This window comes from Branchiostoma lanceolatum, chromosome 1 (genome assembly GCF_035083965.1).
Source record: "Branchiostoma lanceolatum isolate klBraLanc5 chromosome 1, klBraLanc5.hap2, whole genome shotgun sequence".
In the NCBI taxonomy this organism is placed as follows: Eukaryota; Metazoa; Chordata; class Leptocardii; order Amphioxiformes; family Branchiostomatidae; genus Branchiostoma; species Branchiostoma lanceolatum.
Window position 1 is genome coordinate 4,103,157 of NC_089722.1, and position 16,767 is coordinate 4,119,923.

Consider the following 16,767-nt stretch of genomic DNA (forward strand, 5'->3'; position numbering starts at 1 on the left):
CAACAACAATCTTTATTGACACAACAAAAGTACAGCGACCTTCGTAAGGTCTTCTACAACTATACATGCAAACAACAAACAATGGGATACAAAATGATTAACCTACGTACAAGTATATGGATAATTCAACATGTCGAGTTTAACCTATCACTAAGGGATGTCTCCTTCTAGAATGTACTTGAGTTTATCTATAGACATGATAGAATGGACTAGTGTATCGAATTCTGTTGAGCAAGGGGAAAGAAGGTTGAACAGCTTTGACCGTTTATCATGATATCGTGGACAATATAGGGCATAAGAGTGGTTATCGCGATTGGTCGATGACCGGCGGCCGAGTTTGCACTTTGTACAGTTCAAAGTACACGACGCTTCGGGACAATAAACTGTGGGATACATACATGTGCTTACTTTGCTTATGTCGAGACCTTCCAGTCACGAGTCGAGATGGCAGCCCAAGTCTTTCGGCCCTTCATCGCCTGGAGCAAACTATGCACTTCAAGTCCGGTGTCTTTCTTGAGTGTGTCTATAAAGGTTGCTGCGGGTCTTCCTGGCCTTCTTTTCCCATGCCTAAGAATCCAGAGTACCAGGTCAGCTACTTCTACATACATGTAGGCAGCAAAAATGGTAGCTATGTTTACTATGGGGAAGGAGTCGGAAAGGTTGTGGGGTTGGAGCACGCGCACGTAATAGAAGAAAAGAGTAAGAAATGTCGTATAATTGTTGACCTGGAATCGGACAATTTCATTTAACCCAGAAAGGATCTTTTCTGCGGCAAGGTTCGTTCGTCAGCTCCCCACAAAAGCCGACCAACCTTTACCTGTCCGACGTCTCAGGAACCACTGACCTGCTTAAATAGTTCAGGTGAAAGTATGTTGTCTTCACACAGATATACCAAAGTTGGGAGTTGTTAATCACGGTCACGGGAAATGACAGAAATGATGGGGGTGCAATAACATAAACAAGGCAAGGAAAAAGTTAGTTGACTTGAAATATTTGTTCCGCCACTGTTTGGCAGAAACCATGACAACATTGATCCTAATTCTGCATGTTCCCTTGCGTGACGAGGTCGTTTCCCAACAAAAGCTGACAGGCAGCCGTCTGACGGCACAGAAGGGTCACTGACCTGTGAGTAAGTGCAGGTGAAAGTACTTTGTCTGGTCTCAAATAAAGTACACGGGCGGAAAGCCAAGCAACTAACCTTTATGATGCATGCTAATGTTACCAGGTCTAGATCTGGACACTTTCACCGGTAAGGGAAAGACTAGGAATGTTAAACTAAAGGACGAGGTTTACGGAACGTGTGGAGAAAACTTACGTAGAAGAATAAAATGCACGAATTGTTGACCCTGAGTATATTTGCTCTGACGTTTGAAGATGTCCGGGAGCTTTACTATTAAGCACCATGTCACCAAGTGAATCCAAGGACGAGACCATTGAATTGTAGGGGGTTAGATCTGGGAGGCATTTTTGTTTTAGAATTTCAGGGAGGAAACGCAGAAAAATGCAGTTGAATTTCTATTGTTCAATGAAAACAAACGTTTCTTTAACACAAAGACGAGCTGCAGGTATCAACTTAGATTTTGGCAGCGCCACCTAGGAGTTATCAATGGTACTGAACTTGGTGATCCAAAGTCTGATTTCAAGCCCAAACTGCACATAAAACTAGTAAGACTAAGTGTTGTCTCTGTGAAACTAGTGTTTTGTTAGCGAATCATGCTTGTAAAAAAAGGCATGCCACTATCACACATATACTAACATTGAGTAAATGACAGCACTTTTCTTCCTGTACATTCGGCTTTAACTGCATGTACCTGACCAGGTTAGTTACAAAAAGTGTGACAAAATGGCAGGATTGCATTAGTCCCAGGAAGAAGGCAGGATTGCATTAGTCCCAGGAAGAAGACATAGACAAAGGCTGGTGAAGGGTAAAATTTAATGATAATGGCTTTCCCAGTTCCACAAAACATTTACACAACAGAACATACTTTAATCTGTGATTTAGTGTGACAGATAAAATATACATACAATAGTCTACTATATACAGATAATCTTGGATGGTTTCTATAAGCGTTAAGCATTTTCTAATGTGTTTGGATCATTGCAAAACTTTACAACCTTTATTTTAAAATCTACAACCAAAAATATTGAACAATAATATATGAGATAGCCCTGTCAAATCCCTTTTTTAGAATTCAACTATGAAGTGTATGTTTCTATTTACATTTGTACTGATTACTGACTTCAGTAGTATTACAGTTGTCTCAAGCATGATGACAATAATGAACCTGGGTAAACATGAGATTCAAAAATTAGAATATCAGTAAAGATTGACTGTACATACTGACCAATCAGTTGGTGACATGTACAAGAATCTTGTCAAGTTCAAACAAATCTTCTTTCTTTCTTTCTACAACAGCCCTTCCAACCAACTTTGCAACCCTGACAACAAAAGGCCTTTTTAAACATATGGTGTACCTACGTCCGAAAATAATTTCATCAGGTTGGTAGAACATAGAATATTTGGAGTTTCTTTTTACACAACCAGGTAATCTCACCTGCTGACGTTTCAGTGTCTGTCAGACACCTTCTTCAGAGCTTCTGATTGGAGTACTGCTTCTTGCCGCTATAAGTAGCCGATGTAGGTGGCGCTTTTGTGGCAAGAACGCAATCCCAATCGTGGCTGAGCTGACTGTAATAGACAGAGAGGACAACACTGACGCATTCGTTGGATTACGGAGCTCGAGGTAGTATGAATCAGGAAGTCATCACAAGTGATGAACCGAGACGAGGTGGGGATACCTAGCTCAGCCGCGTTTGGGATTGCGTTCTCTCCACAAAAGCGCCACATACATCGGCTACTTATAGCGGCAAGAAGCAGTACTCCAGTCAGAAGCTCTGAAGAAGGTATCTGACAGACATCAAAATGTCAGCAGGTGAGATTCTTGGTTGTGTAAAAAGAAACTCCAAATATCCGGTGTACCTACGGTCTGTTACGACCAGCACATTTATTCAGACAGAATAGTCTGCATCATCTCCTGAGTCACAGGCCATCTCTTCTGACTGGCAGGCGTGGCAGTAAGACCCGACGCTATGTCCTCCTGACTGGGCTTAGCTGGCCGGTGCAGCGGTTTCTTGGTGCCCGTCACATTCAGTAGCTTCAGCTCCAGAGGACCCAACTGTAGGTAGTCCTGGAAGAGAAAAGGATTAACAAAAAAAGCAATCAGAGATGGCACACTTCAACCTCTTACCAATACTGCTTCAGCACCCTTCCAGGCCCACAGACAAAATATAAAAGCACTGAGAAAGTATGGCAGCACTGCCTTTAGTCTGTATAACACAAACTCCAGCTGTCCGGGGATTTCTGTCCCCTCCCCGCGGGCGGCTTTGCGGTTACAGGGCGGCAGGCCGTTACAGGAGCTTGATTGAGTTCAGGCTACACTGCCTTATGTATATTGGCAATTGCTGAAGCACACACAACCCCCCCACACACAGACAGAAAACACACACAGACAGACACAAAGATAGACCAAAACAAACACAGACACAAACACATAGAGATGCACACACACAAACACATTGATAGAAAGACACACACACAAACACTTACACTGATAGACACACACACACACACACACACATATAGACAAGCTAAAAACAATATTTCTAAAGGTACACATTACTGTACTGTACAAGGTAACAAATTGGCTTGGTCAGAAATGGTTTACTACTACATGTATAACAAGTACCTCAAAATCCTCCTCCTCAAAGAAGAGATAGTTGTCTAAGGCGTCCATGTCCCTCCCGTCTGTGTGTTCCGCAAACACCTCCTCCTCTGAAGAAGAAGACTCCTCCCCCTCCTCCTCCCCTCGAGCCTTGATGGCGAACACTCGCTCCTCCACAGCCTTCACCACAGCACTCCTGGGGCGGGACCTTCTCTCTGATCCTGGGGGTAGAACAGCCACAGATACATGTATTGGTATTCTAACATTTCTAGCGTAATCATGAGATGAATAGGTTCAAGTACCTACATTTTGAAAAATGTGTGTACTCCAAGCAAGGAACATCTCTACTTTGCTTCATGTCCTTTTCGTCCTTATGTATGGCACAATTCAATAAACATTACTGTGTTCATACTGTACCCATATCTTGTAATAAAATCCAGGACTAGGTGCCTGACCAGTGGGCGTGCTACTAGGAGCGTGCTGCAGTCAGACATTAGTAATCAAGTATCTTCAATGTCTGATCTTTATTGTTTAACCCTCTCCCTGAAACTGGTAACCGAACGGCACATCAGTGTGCTAAAGGTTCATGTCCTTACCTGCGGAGCTGGTGGACTCACTGCCCTCCTCTGGTCTGAGTTTGTCCACGGGAGTTTTTCCGATGGCCAGTTGAGCCAGGTCCATCTCCAACATCCCCGTCTGCTCGTCTAACGCATCGCTGTCGCTGAACTGGGTCAGGTAGAAATTCCTGCAGGAGAAAAATAAGTCAATTCTTTTTATCAATGATTTTTTTTAATCAGCATTTTTGTAATCCTTGAGCCAAATTTTACCAAATTTTCAAAAATTGATGTTTATTCGATTTTTTCCCTCATATAATGAATCGCTATCACTACAGGAGAAACATCAGTCATCAGAACAATTGAGAAACAGAAAAACTATTGGAAAAAGTAACTGGATTGTAAATTCTTCCAGACTTGTACCCGTCAAGTAGACATAACAGAAGGTAACAAGTTATAGCTTTACTATATATGTATATAGAGCGCAATGGATCACTCTACCACTCATCAAAATATTCTGAATATGCACTAAATTCTTGATAGAGAGTACATGACATCATATGATATTTCGTCTTGAAAATTATGAAAGTAAAGCTATTTTTGTAAGTCTTACTCTCACAAAAGAGATACATGACTGTACATTTGCGATTAAGTATGTAATTGGCAATAAATACTGAATGAGTTTCTTGATTAAAAGTAGCCTTAATAAAGCTGTTGGTACAAGTACAATCTGTGTATTGTTTTTTATGGCCTTCTTCTTCCATCAATGTTTCTAATACATCATGACACTACTAGTACTTGACTGAACCCACCTTGATATTTTCAGGTCCTCAATCCTGCACTCGAACAGCTGACTGAGGATCGTCAGGTTCTCCTTCTCAAGAACCTCCACAAACTTCCGCAGGGTCCGCACTTCTTCTCTGTGAAGCTCAGCCTGACAACACACAGATATCAGAATATTCAAGTTTTGTATCATATCATAATTGGGGCAAGCTTTTGCATTTTGGATCAATAACAGCCACCTAATAAGTGTGGAGAATTCTTTAACAGGCTTGGAAAATTGCCCTACAATGGATGGATATAATAAGGTCTCCATTGAATTACTGTAACCTCTTCCAATAGCAAATTGAGGTTAAGAACATAAGCAGCTGTGTTCAAAACTAGTGGTCTAGCTACTTATGATATTTTTATATATTATATATATACATTTTGTATTTTGCTAAAACATGTACTACATTTGTATACTTAACAAAAGTAAGGCAATGGCACCATTGTTGTTTTTGATCTACAATGTATTGCCACTAACATGTACAAGAAGCCCACCTCATGTTTGAGCCAGTCGTTGTCCTTCACCTCCTGGGTGCTGTGTTTGTCCAGGTGGGTCATGGCTCTCTGGGGGGATACAGAACAAATTTGTCAATACTAAGTCATAAGAAGGATACATTTTCACAACTTAACTTTGAACGATGAATCTACGCTATGACTTAACTCTTAACTGGTGTGTTATGCCGAAGGGTGGGTGTACTGACTAAAAACAGATACAAAAGCTGGTGTGTTACGCCGGAGGGTGGTTATACTGGCTATATAGATACAAGAGGTAGTGTGTTAAGCCAAAGGGGAGTTATAGTTATACCGGTTTTACAGATACACTGAACCAGAGAATATATGGAGATACATGTAGATGAAGACTGACTCACCTCTGAGGCGTTCTCCCTCTGCTGCTGTAATGTCAGGTCCATGTAGTTGGAGATCTTCTCCTTGGCCAGGTCTAACGACCGCTGCAGGTGGCTCGACATCTCATCAAAGTTCACCTGTCAAGAATACAAGTTTCAGTCTTTAAGTGATCAAGAAACAAGGTGTTTGAAAATCTGTCTTAGTTTGGAGACTTAAGACACAAAACAACTGTTACAATAAATGCAGATATACAGATTAATATCAAATAATGAAACACTTTTTTGAATTCTGAAGTATTAGGTTAACCAGAATTTAAAAAAGTGTTTCATTGTTTGATCAACAGTTACTGATTGGTAGACTGTTTAATTGATTGATTGGCTGATTGATTGATTGATTGATTGATTGATTGGTTGGTTGGTTGGTTGATTGATGGATTGACAGGTCCATACTAAGACCTAGTTGTATATTCTGTGCAGGTGTGTAAGCCCCTTAACCTCCACTGTACACTAGGAAGAGCAGCTAGATAGACAAGTTGATAAATTGATAGACTGATTGATTGATTAATTGATACCTGCATGTCCTGGAGCTCCTGTTCCAACAGTTTGATCTGTTTGGCGTGTTCGTATTGTCCATCGTCTCGGTACTTCCTCCAGTACTCCACAACCTTTAACTGGTCCGCCAGCTCCTTCTCCATCTCTTCTATGTCTGTCTTCAGATCTGATAAGGAACAGTAAGGAGATTTTTAAGACATGATGGTGGTACACTTCTTGTCTCAGTACTTCCTCCAGTAGTGACCTTCAACTGATCTTCTAGCTCCTTCTCTACCTCTTCTCATCATGGTCTTAAGATCTGATAATAGATTTAAGAGATTTAAGTAACTACTCGTTAGTACATGTCTCCGTGTCGCAAGTGGTAATGCAACCCTGCTGCTTGGCTATCTGGATCAAGGTCCGTGGATCTGCGGGCTGGACATGTTGTAAGGGATTGCATTCATCATTTCAGATGGTGACGTAAAGTGAGGCATAAGCCTCAAGTGTCAAACCTCTGCAGGTAAAAGAACCCAACAGACTTATCGAGAAGAGTAGAAGTGACCCAGCTATGCTTGGCCAAATGAGTGAGCCTTCGTGAAGCCGCATTGCACTACTAGCTAACGAAAAAGCATCATGCTTTCTCCTCTGAGTCTGAGGTTTATATGTTTAACTCCACGGATCTGTCCTCGCTCCTGATAGCCTTCCACTTGTTCTTTATGGTGGAGTCTTATTCATTTGTTATAATACTTATAATTGACAAACTTATAATAATTAATAACTACACACACATATGTTTAACACTCACCCTCCACAGATCTGTCCTCGCTCCTGATAGCCTTCCACTTGTCCTTCATGGTGGAGTCGACCTTCTCCCTCCCCACCACCGTCTCCTGATCCAGCTCCTTGTCGCGCTCCTTCGCCTGCTTAAGGAGCGTGCGGATGTGCAGCGCCTGCTCGTCTTTAAGACGATTATTCTGTGAGGAGAGAGTTCTAGTTGTTAACATTGCACTTTTCTGCTACACAAGGTAACAGTTACTAAAGCAACTAGGTAAAATTTGGAAACAGTCAGACCTTTCAAACAGTCTAGTATCTGGAGTTACCAAATTTTAAACCAAACCTCAGAATTAATGCAGGTGAAGACATCTTAATAACTTAAATAAGGTGAAGACAATTTTAGGTTTGTTGTTTTAACTAAATATTAATCTAAACATCTATAGTGTATAATTTGCTTGTTTTATGAAGATCTAACTTAAACAATGAAAGAAGGAATAGTGATGGCAAAGTTGTATTGATGTCAGGCACAAAACATGGACATGTCTCCTGACACCTACTCTTTCTTTGTGCCGCCTGTTTTTGTCCTCCAGACCGTTGATCTCTGCTACAAACTCTTCCACAGCCTTGTTTTTCACTTCAATTCTGCAAAAGGAAAAAATATAACCATGACTAAAAAGTTATTCGTTTTTTTTTCTCTTTTTTTCTTTTTTTTTTAATTTGAATGACTACTTTACCGGAAATTGATGGACAATGACGGTGATTATTTATGGGATTTTAGAAGTCTTTTTTAATTTTTAACAAACTCGCTCAGTGCAAGGCCGTAGGGGGCAACTCATCGAATCACTGAACTAATTCTTGCTGAAGCAGCATCTCTTCTTATCAAAGTTATGTTGAAACACACACACAATAACAAACACATATGAAAATGTTACATCTATATGTATACTCCTTTTAATTTTATATCAAATGTATCACTGGCACACAACAACGATTTTATACATGTCAGGGTTTTTTCTAGAAAAATTTAATAAGAGGGAGCACACACAGGCGAGGGGGCGAATTCTATGTATCTTTTAAAGAAGCGATCACTGAGTGAAGGCTGTATGCTGGATATTAAGCTAAAATCTGAATTCAACAAGGGCTTGGCTGACACAAGAGGGCACAGCGCCCCTCTTTCCTGATTTAGATGAATCCCTGCATGTGAATTAAATTCAAAACATTACACCCGAATACATCAATGGCAAAAATGAGAAGATATAACAATTTCTTACTGGAAGGCCAGGATGGCCTCTCGAAGGCTCATGTTCTCCTCTCCTCCTCCCTTCCCAGACTTCTTCTTCCCTTTCTTCCCCTTCTTCCCTCCTCCCTTCTTCTTCTTCCCCATCTCAGATGTGCAGTTGTCAGGAACCTGGTGAGTTTGATACGGTATGGGCGTTTCCTAAGGAAAAAAAATTGACAGTAAGTGTATAAACTATTATCCACATCTGAAGTAAAACCCTTGCTAAGATGAATCAGATAGTGATAAAGTGATGTGCGTGCATAACGCACCTCAGTGTTTTATCATTGGTAGTAAAGAAACACCCAAATAAACGACAACGGTCCCATTTCCCGAGCTGCTTGTTCATTAATGGAAGCAAATATACAGATGTAACCGGCTCCTTACTGGGCGCCCAGTACGAAAACCGTGGAGAAAATGCCGCCGATACTCGGCCCCCAGTACGGAAGGAAGTTCCGTACAAGAATTCCAGTACGGAACGGCTTTATTCCAGTACCGAAGCTTCGTCAGCACTGGACGTCCAGAACTGAATTTGTTTCGGTACTCGGGTTCCAGAGCTAAACTTCTCTCGGTACTCGGGTTCCAGTACGGATTGGCGTTCCGGCTAGGTCAAAGATCATTCGGTACTGGTTACCCAGTGCGGAGGTCATTCAGCACTGGATAACCGAGTGCCGATTTACGGATGTAACGGGTTCCGTACTGGATTTACCAGTAAATAGTGACTCTTCAGTACTGGAAGCCGAGACCTCAAATTATTTCGGAACTGGGCGTCCTGTACTCACGTTCTATACGGTACTGGGATGATCCATTGTTTGGACCGACTGGACAGTTTTGGATTTAGTTGTCTGTACATTTTAAATTATTTAATGCTTGTACGAGTACAATTCTAACGTTTAGGTAGTACTGCTTTGTTCCTTGGTTATGGACATAGATTTTGGTAGGTATTTTAACAGTGTACGTTTTCTCCCGATAAAGGCACAAGCCACAAGGATATGTTGTCGTCGTAGAAACGTAACAGAATGTGATACTGTATTTTTTTCTTCATTCGAACGTTTTCCAAACAATAGCTTTGAAGTGGGGAAAAAAGCATCGAAGAGATGCAGCCCTGAAAATAACGTTAGACGCTTGTTGGAGTCTCAGCATTCGGCTTCCAGTCCTGACAGGAGGGTTCCCAGTACTGAAGCTGCCCAGTACAGGAAGTCCAGTACTGAGAAAGTATCAGTACTGGAGCTCCTGTTCTGACGACCACTTCCGTACTGGTTGTCCAGTACTGACAAAGGAGGCAGTTACATTTGTATATTTGCTTAATGGAAAAACGGTGGCATGTAGTTCAAACTTTTTATCGTATATAGATAGAGTGTAGTTTCTCTACTGAATGGGGGGGGGGGGGCGCAGGTAACGTTATCAACACCGGTGGCACAACTCTGTTTTGGTCCTGTCTGTCAAACTACCACAATCCACAGGACCTTTTATCTCTTACATTTACAAACAAACTGACCCTAACAATGTCACTTACACCTTTCTAGGTTAATGCCACATGAAATAAGACGATAAATGATCGAATTTTACCTAAAAACTCAATGTTGTGTCCGGTATCCAAGAACGCTGCCCGCCGTCGCCATCTTGGAACTATAATCCTACACGCTTGGGATTACCGGCTTCCGATTGGACAAAATATTTTGTTTTTTACTGCTCATTGGTTGATATCTAACTGAACATCCATTGGCTTACCGGAAAACATTCGGGCTACTGATCATTGACCTATGACCCAAAATGTGTTAGCGCGGGAGACACACATTCTGGTAAAAAGAGTAAGAAACGGACAATAATGGCACAGAAACAGCACGACACAGAGGCGGAAGAGTACGAAGAAGTCGAGGATGAATCCCTGGTTCTTGTGGAGCTGACAGGAATCATTGACACGGACTTTTTACGGACGGGGTCCGGACAGTGCAAGTTTGTGGGGATAGACAGCGAACAGCCTGTGTTACAGATGGACAGGTTAGGATCGTAGTGTGACAGTAGGATCAGGATCGATTATGAAATCAGTCAGTATTGATAATATTGATTTTTCGATTTATTTGATGACACGGAAATATCCCCTTCAATGCATAGGCCTGTTGACAGCTGTACATTCATATCTCACACACCGTGGTTGGTATGCTTGAACAGCTATTAAAAAGCAAATTATCTTCATCTTTACTTTAGGTACATCATTACAGGTGAATATGAGGAAGAAGTGTTGTGTTTAAGGAGGATGCAAATGGAGACATTGTTTCAAGCTGATTTATCGTGTTACAGGTGAAATTTCATGGAGGATGGAGACATCTACCAGTTGAAATACCAATGCTGTCTTACAGATCTAGATGAACTTAAATTTTAAGATGTAACAGATACGTGTTCACAGGTGAACATGAGGACACTATGGGCACCTGTGTGTTTTTTTTAGGAGGGGAGTCATCCAGTCTGAGAATGGAGACATCTACCAGCTGATATACATGTGAACTTTCACTCTTAATTGTCATATTCATCTCCATCTGCAGGTACGTGTTCACAGGTGAGTATGAGGACACCGTCGGCACCTGTGTGCTGTTTGAGGAGGGGAGTCAGGACGAGGATGGAGACACCCAGCTGACGTACATGTGCCACACGGCCAAGAAACTAGCCATGACGAGGTACTCTTTCTTTCTTAAACCGAGGAATTGCAGTGACTTGCTGTGTGTTTGTGAGGGTGGTGTCTGTTTGTCTGTTTGTTTGAACCTTTGTTTATTCATGATAAGCTAAAATCGGCACGCAGGCCATGTAGTAGTATCCATTCGTACGCCCGATAACTGAAGAAGGCTTGGATGGATTGTCTTGATATTTGATCTGTGGGTAGGTCTTGATTCTAAATGATTTAGATTTTTGGCCCCCAGGGGCTTGTTAGGATACTGCAGCAGAACCTCTGGATTTGATATTTCCTTTAGTTTATTTGCACATTTCATGAGCAGGTTGGTAAGTCATTTACAATTATGATTTCAACACTATGTGTAATCATAATAGATACTCGTAATAATATCCACGAGAAACATATCGCAAAAAAAAGGTTGTTTTTTTCAATTTGTCCTCAGAAAAGACCCAAGATGATTACAGAATCTTTTTGTTCTAAAGTTAATATAATCATGATAGTGTTGTGTGGCTCCTGACAATACACATTTAAATATAAAAGCGACTTTGTCCTGATTATTTGTTCCAGATCTTTCCTGACCAGTAAAAACGATGACACAGACTCCATGTCCTTCCTACGCGAGGACAACCCGTACCACAGACGCGCCATGAAGCTGGCCTCCTCCTGCAGACTGCACGTCAAACCTGACAAGTCAGCCAGCGAGGGGACGGCTTCGGAAGTACCCAGCAGCAGTGAGAGGCCGAGAGAAGGTGCTGAAGATGTAGAGATGATAGAAGACATTGAGCCATTGAAACGTGTAGAAGACAGTGGTAATAGAATAAGTGAGGAAACACAACCAGAGAAAGATGGAGACATTTTTACTACAGAAACTGTCGATGTAGAAAAAGAGAAAGAAATGCCCTCAGATAGATAATGTTATAATAATTACTTTGTTTTTTATCTCTAATTTTTGTGGATGAACTAGCTAAAATCCTGCAAATGTACATGTAGTCATGGATAGTTCAATCACATCACTATTACTGAGCATTAAAAGAATAACAATCCATTGAATTTGTTACACCGATATCATCTTTTTATTACAGTTCATGCATAAACCCTCCTGTTTGTGTTCAAACAATATTCCTATATCTCCAAAATATTTACACAAGTAACTCTGGAGGTTTTGTCCATCTTTGCCAGTACTTACTAACTTAGTTCCAGCTCCCGCTCGAACCAATCCTGAGAGCTTCCTCCATAGCACTTTATCCTCCAGTAACAAAAACTATTTAGTCACACTGTTATGCAAAAAGCATCCAGGAGAATAAATCGCAGTGGAAGAACATCTCATACATACAAAAATGTACGACTTCTATACACATCTGAACCTGTCCAGAATAATTATGCATAACAGGTATTTTCCTATTTTCCTTGGCTTATAGAATATGTTGCCAATATCATTAAGATTACACTTAAAAACAAACATAAAAACTCAAGTTATCAATGTATACAAAAACATACTTTTGATTGTTCTAAATTGACTTTGATAAGAACTTTATTGCGCGACTATTGATTTGATATGAGTATAAAAGCTTACATTATGATGAATTTATTGTTCAACAATTATATATGATGCAACATATACATAGTCTGAGAGGCTCAAAATCATTATCATAGTAACAGCACATCCCGGATTGTTTTGGCTATGGAAGTAAATGCAATTAACTACTTAACGAATATATCCTATAATATATAAAATTTCATCAGAGTTGCAAACAAAAATCCTGCATCTTCGAGTTAAACAAGAGAATGAAGCTATCTTAGAAGGAAAAATATATTAACTCAGTTTCTTATAAAAAGTCACTGAATACACAAACTTTTGTCCTTTCAAAATATACAATTCATCTCAGTTGTAACAAAAAAGTCAGCAAAATACAATATCATTTCTGTACAGTTTGATACTCAACAACATCAAAAGCAAATATGCTTAAAACGGATTATTGTTTTGATGGAAGGAGTCCTTAAATACACTCAATAACCAAACATAGATTCTTTTGTGTAATAGATTTTATGTTACCTCACCATTACCTCGTCATTGTACAATGTACCTAAGGCCACACCAATCTATTTTCTTATTTCTCTTAAATTTTGAAGTACAAATTGGAGTTGAAAGGAAATCTTGAACCTGACTATATTAATTTCCTGAAACTTATAATGTTAAACAAGTTGCACACTTTCTATTAACCTTACTTACTTACTACTTACTTAGTTCAAGCTCCCGCTCCAACCAATCCTGAAAGCTTCCTCCACAGCACTTTATCCTCCATGGCCCTTCGTTGTTCCTTAGTATCTTGTAAGTTTGTGTCACTACGTAGATTGTCTAATTAGCTGACTCTGGGTCTACCCCTACTTCTTTTTCCTTTAGTAGTAGGCTCCCACAGAACAAGATGGTGTGCAGGGATTTCGGGATGTCTAACCTTACTGACACTCCGTTTTACACTGATCTTCCTGAAACTCTGTGTACCAAGGTAAACAGACTCTGTTAATTTATCTTTCAGCTTTAATATTTTACCTGAGAACTAACCAATCAAATATGTGTGGCCCTAGCACATGCTTTAGGACACCTGCTGTTCTAGAGGTTTAAAGACAGGCTGTCCTGTTCTTTCTCTGAAAACCAGGAACCCAAGAACCCCTATAAGAGCCACAATGACCAAACAGCCGAACACGATCCCCACAACAGTTCCTCCATCCGCCGCCTGCTCTTCTGTGTACGTTGCCGCGCAGGAAAAGAAGTTTCCGTCGTCATGGGAACAGAACTGGTCGTTACGACATGCGCGGTGCCACGCGTCGCAGAAGTCTGACCAGATGGGCATACCCGACATCTGCCACCGGTTGTGACTCGGGTCCGAAGCGTTGAAATGGCGGTCTGGGTACTTTCGGAAGAGACCTGTAATATACAAAATAGTAGAAACCTGTTGATTAAAACATTTGGAAGTTCCTACTCCTAGCATGAGCATATGCAAAAATTGGGGAAATTAGGATGGTCACAAATGCCAGACATCTTCCACTGGTTGTGACTTGGGTCGGACGCGTTGAAATGGGGGTCTGGGTACTTAAGGAACAGACCTGCAAAAATACGCAAGAAGGCAGTCTCTCAAGCAATGGTTAGATTTGGGAAACGGTCAGACATTTCAGGTAGCATTATCCATTAGTGACTGCCCAACACTGGCTGTGGATTGGGTCAGACGTGTTGTAATGACTGTCTGGGTACATGTACTTACAGGTAGGGGAGCTCTTTTTGCTTTGATCTTTCAAAATCAAATTTCTTTTCCATACTGTGACAAAAAAAGGTTTCATAAGGTATCAAATTTGTGACAACTGATTGCAGCAGAACTGTTTCTTTCTTTACCTGCGTTTGGCTCACATTCGTAGAAACACGCCTCCTGTACGAAGAAGCGTTCACAGGCGGGTGTGAGGGGGCCGCACCTGTCCCAGTGCCACTCCGGGCCGTAACTCTCCTTAATTTTCTGTACGCTCGACACGGTGTCCTCAGTACAGCAGGAGTTCTCCTTCCATGGGTGACATTCTGCAAATGTGTCTGGTTCAGGACCTGGGGTATCCTGATTGAAAGAAACAATAAAGTAATTTCAGTGGTCCATAACTTTCCATTATTTTCTGGACACTGGATACCATGTCATCTGTACAACAGGAGTTCTCCTTCCATGGGTGGCAAATGTGACCAGTTCAGGGCCTGGGTTGTCCTGCGAGAAAAATTACAAACCATTACACTCTGGGCCGTAACTGTCCTAGATATTCTGCACACTCGAAACTGTGTCCTTGGTACAGCAGGAATTGTCCTTGCAGGGATGGCATTCTGCAAACGTGTCAGGTTCAGGACCAGGGGTATCCTGTGAGAAAAAACACTTTAAGTCATTTCACTGGGCTGTGTAACTGTCCTTCAGTTTCTCTATACAAGACACTGCACACTAGACACTGAACAGTTATAATGGTTCAGTGATACAAGACAGCCGAGGCCTGAATTGTGCATTATCATTCAGCACTACTAGTACAATATTTCAGTAAGTCATGTTGCTGTGTGCCACAAAGATGATCATTTTATCATTGAATGAGTTGAGAGTGCAAGCTGGGCAAATTATAGATGGTTAGCTAGGTTGCCTTGCGAATTAGGTAACATTATACCTATTATACTTTTCCAAAGAAAGAAATAATCTCCAACAACGGAACTGTCGGAACATAAAAGATGTTGTAAGAAACAATCTTAATTAGTTTGGGGTATTGCTTGCACTGATGTACAAACCTTGTGCAGATATCTGAGATGGCAGAGGGAGGGAGGGCTCAGTCCGAGGTTCCTGGTTACGTCATCGTTCGGATTGTCCTGGTCGAAGAACCACATGGTGTACGCTCTGGATCGGTTTGTCTCGTACACAAACGACCCGTCCCACATCTTTTCGCAGAGCTCCCTTCCCGAGGGGTAGATCTCATGGAACGGCCTGCAGGGGATGTCGGAGGTCACCACGACCTTGGCTTCCGCAAGGTCATGAGTCAGAGTGGAGAACAAGATGGCCGCACCGAGGAGAAGGGCTGAGAACATGGCGGCTGTTTTTCTGGGAGTCGCACTTTGTTCTTGTCCGTTGTCTTTGCCTTAGAAAGAAGTTTCCAGTATTAACGTCCTATAAAACACAGGCGTATTCAAAATGAAAACGTTGAGTCTTTCTACACAGACACTTACTAGTAAAATGTCAAAGTTTTTACCTCCTAGACTATTTTTCTAAAAGTAGTAATACTTATATCTCTGAACACAGTGAATAGTATTGAAGTTGAGAACTGAATTTGCTTATACGATAAAACGTTGGCTGTGCTATCTTCAGACAAAAGAATCTTTGATGTTACTGCATCACTCAATAATCTTAGGTCATCTTAACATATTTCATGATTTATAGGTATGAAGAATTTGTCGACTGTCAAAATATTAGATGTCTAGTTGTACTAAGATATTTTCCCTTTGCAAAAAGTTTGAATATATTTTCGGGTTTGCATGTTCCACAATGATATACTAGTACAATGTATGTGTCAATGGGTAAGCAGTCTTTAAAATCTTTTCAATGCTGTGATATTCATTAACACTAAATAAATCTACACACGGCATACTTTTTCGGACACAGTGCATAACTAAAATAGATGATTGACACTTTATCAATATCCAAATGATCTAGCTAAACAACATTGCGATTGCACTTTATGATTACAATTTGGTACCGCCCCCCTCCCCACCCACACACGAAAGAAATACCTTTCAATGTGCAGCAGCACAACGTCGTGGTTTTCTTCTTACGTTGCTTAAAGACAGCCTTTCAGATCAGAAAATCTCAGTTCAAGCCAACATGCATGTGTGCTCTTCCTGTATATTGTAAGACAACATGTAAGTTGCGCAACATGACATCTCGGAACACACATGGAAGGTGACCGATAGATGATCCGAGCTGGCAGGTCAAAGGTTATCCGAACCTGATTACTCGAAGCTGTCGCAGTATCACTGACCGCTATCTTACAAGACAAAACCATTTTCTAAATG

The 16,767-nt window shown here is 41.1% G+C and overlaps 3 protein-coding genes across 6 annotated transcripts; 1 reads left to right on the forward strand and 2 right to left on the reverse strand.

Annotated features, from left to right (window-relative positions):
* Positions 1-1,916: 1,916 nt before the first annotated feature.
* Positions 1,917-10,190, reverse strand: LOC136430379 (coiled-coil domain-containing protein 83-like). 2 transcript variants are annotated; one of them, XM_066420935.1, is made up of 11 exons: positions 10,100-10,190; positions 8,526-8,662; positions 7,812-7,896; positions 7,286-7,454; positions 6,522-6,667; positions 5,974-6,087; positions 5,600-5,668; positions 5,089-5,210; positions 4,319-4,467; positions 3,747-3,943; positions 1,917-3,188 (listed from the first exon to the last, which is right to left on the reverse strand). In XM_066420935.1, the coding sequence occupies exons 2-11, from the start codon at positions 8,636-8,638 to the stop codon at positions 3,006-3,008; spliced, it is 1,347 nt and encodes a 448-aa protein (XP_066277032.1). In that variant the 5' UTR covers positions 8,639-8,662; positions 10,100-10,190; the 3' UTR covers positions 1,917-3,005. The 2 variants fall into 2 exon arrangements, with proteins under 2 accessions (XP_066277032.1, XP_066277024.1); XM_066420927.1 differs by having other exon boundaries at positions 8,526-8,692; positions 10,100-10,180.
* Positions 9,933-12,379, forward strand: LOC136430404 (general transcription factor 3C polypeptide 6-like). Its single transcript, XM_066420975.1, has 3 exons — positions 9,933-10,531; positions 11,074-11,205; positions 11,766-12,379. The coding sequence occupies exons 1-3, from the start codon at positions 10,359-10,361 to the stop codon at positions 12,109-12,111; spliced, it is 651 nt and encodes a 216-aa protein (XP_066277072.1). The 5' UTR covers positions 9,933-10,358; the 3' UTR covers positions 12,112-12,379.
* On the reverse strand, positions 12,244-16,693 carry LOC136430392 (uncharacterized). Of its 3 annotated transcripts, XR_010754893.1 has the most exons (5): positions 16,486-16,693; positions 15,493-15,836; positions 14,584-14,794; positions 13,652-14,121; positions 12,244-13,419 (listed from the first exon to the last, which is right to left on the reverse strand). XR_010754893.1 is itself a non-coding variant. In XM_066420948.1 (4 exons), the coding sequence occupies exons 2-4, from the start codon at positions 15,784-15,786 to the stop codon at positions 13,790-13,792; spliced, it is 837 nt and encodes a 278-aa protein (XP_066277045.1). In that variant the 5' UTR covers positions 15,787-15,836; positions 16,486-16,693; the 3' UTR covers positions 12,244-13,789. The 3 variants fall into 3 exon arrangements, 2 of the variants coding, with proteins under 2 accessions (XP_066277045.1, XP_066277054.1); XM_066420948.1 differs by having other exon boundaries at positions 12,244-14,121; XM_066420957.1 differs by having other exon boundaries at positions 12,244-14,121; positions 15,493-15,865.
* Positions 16,694-16,767: the final 74 nt, after the last annotated feature.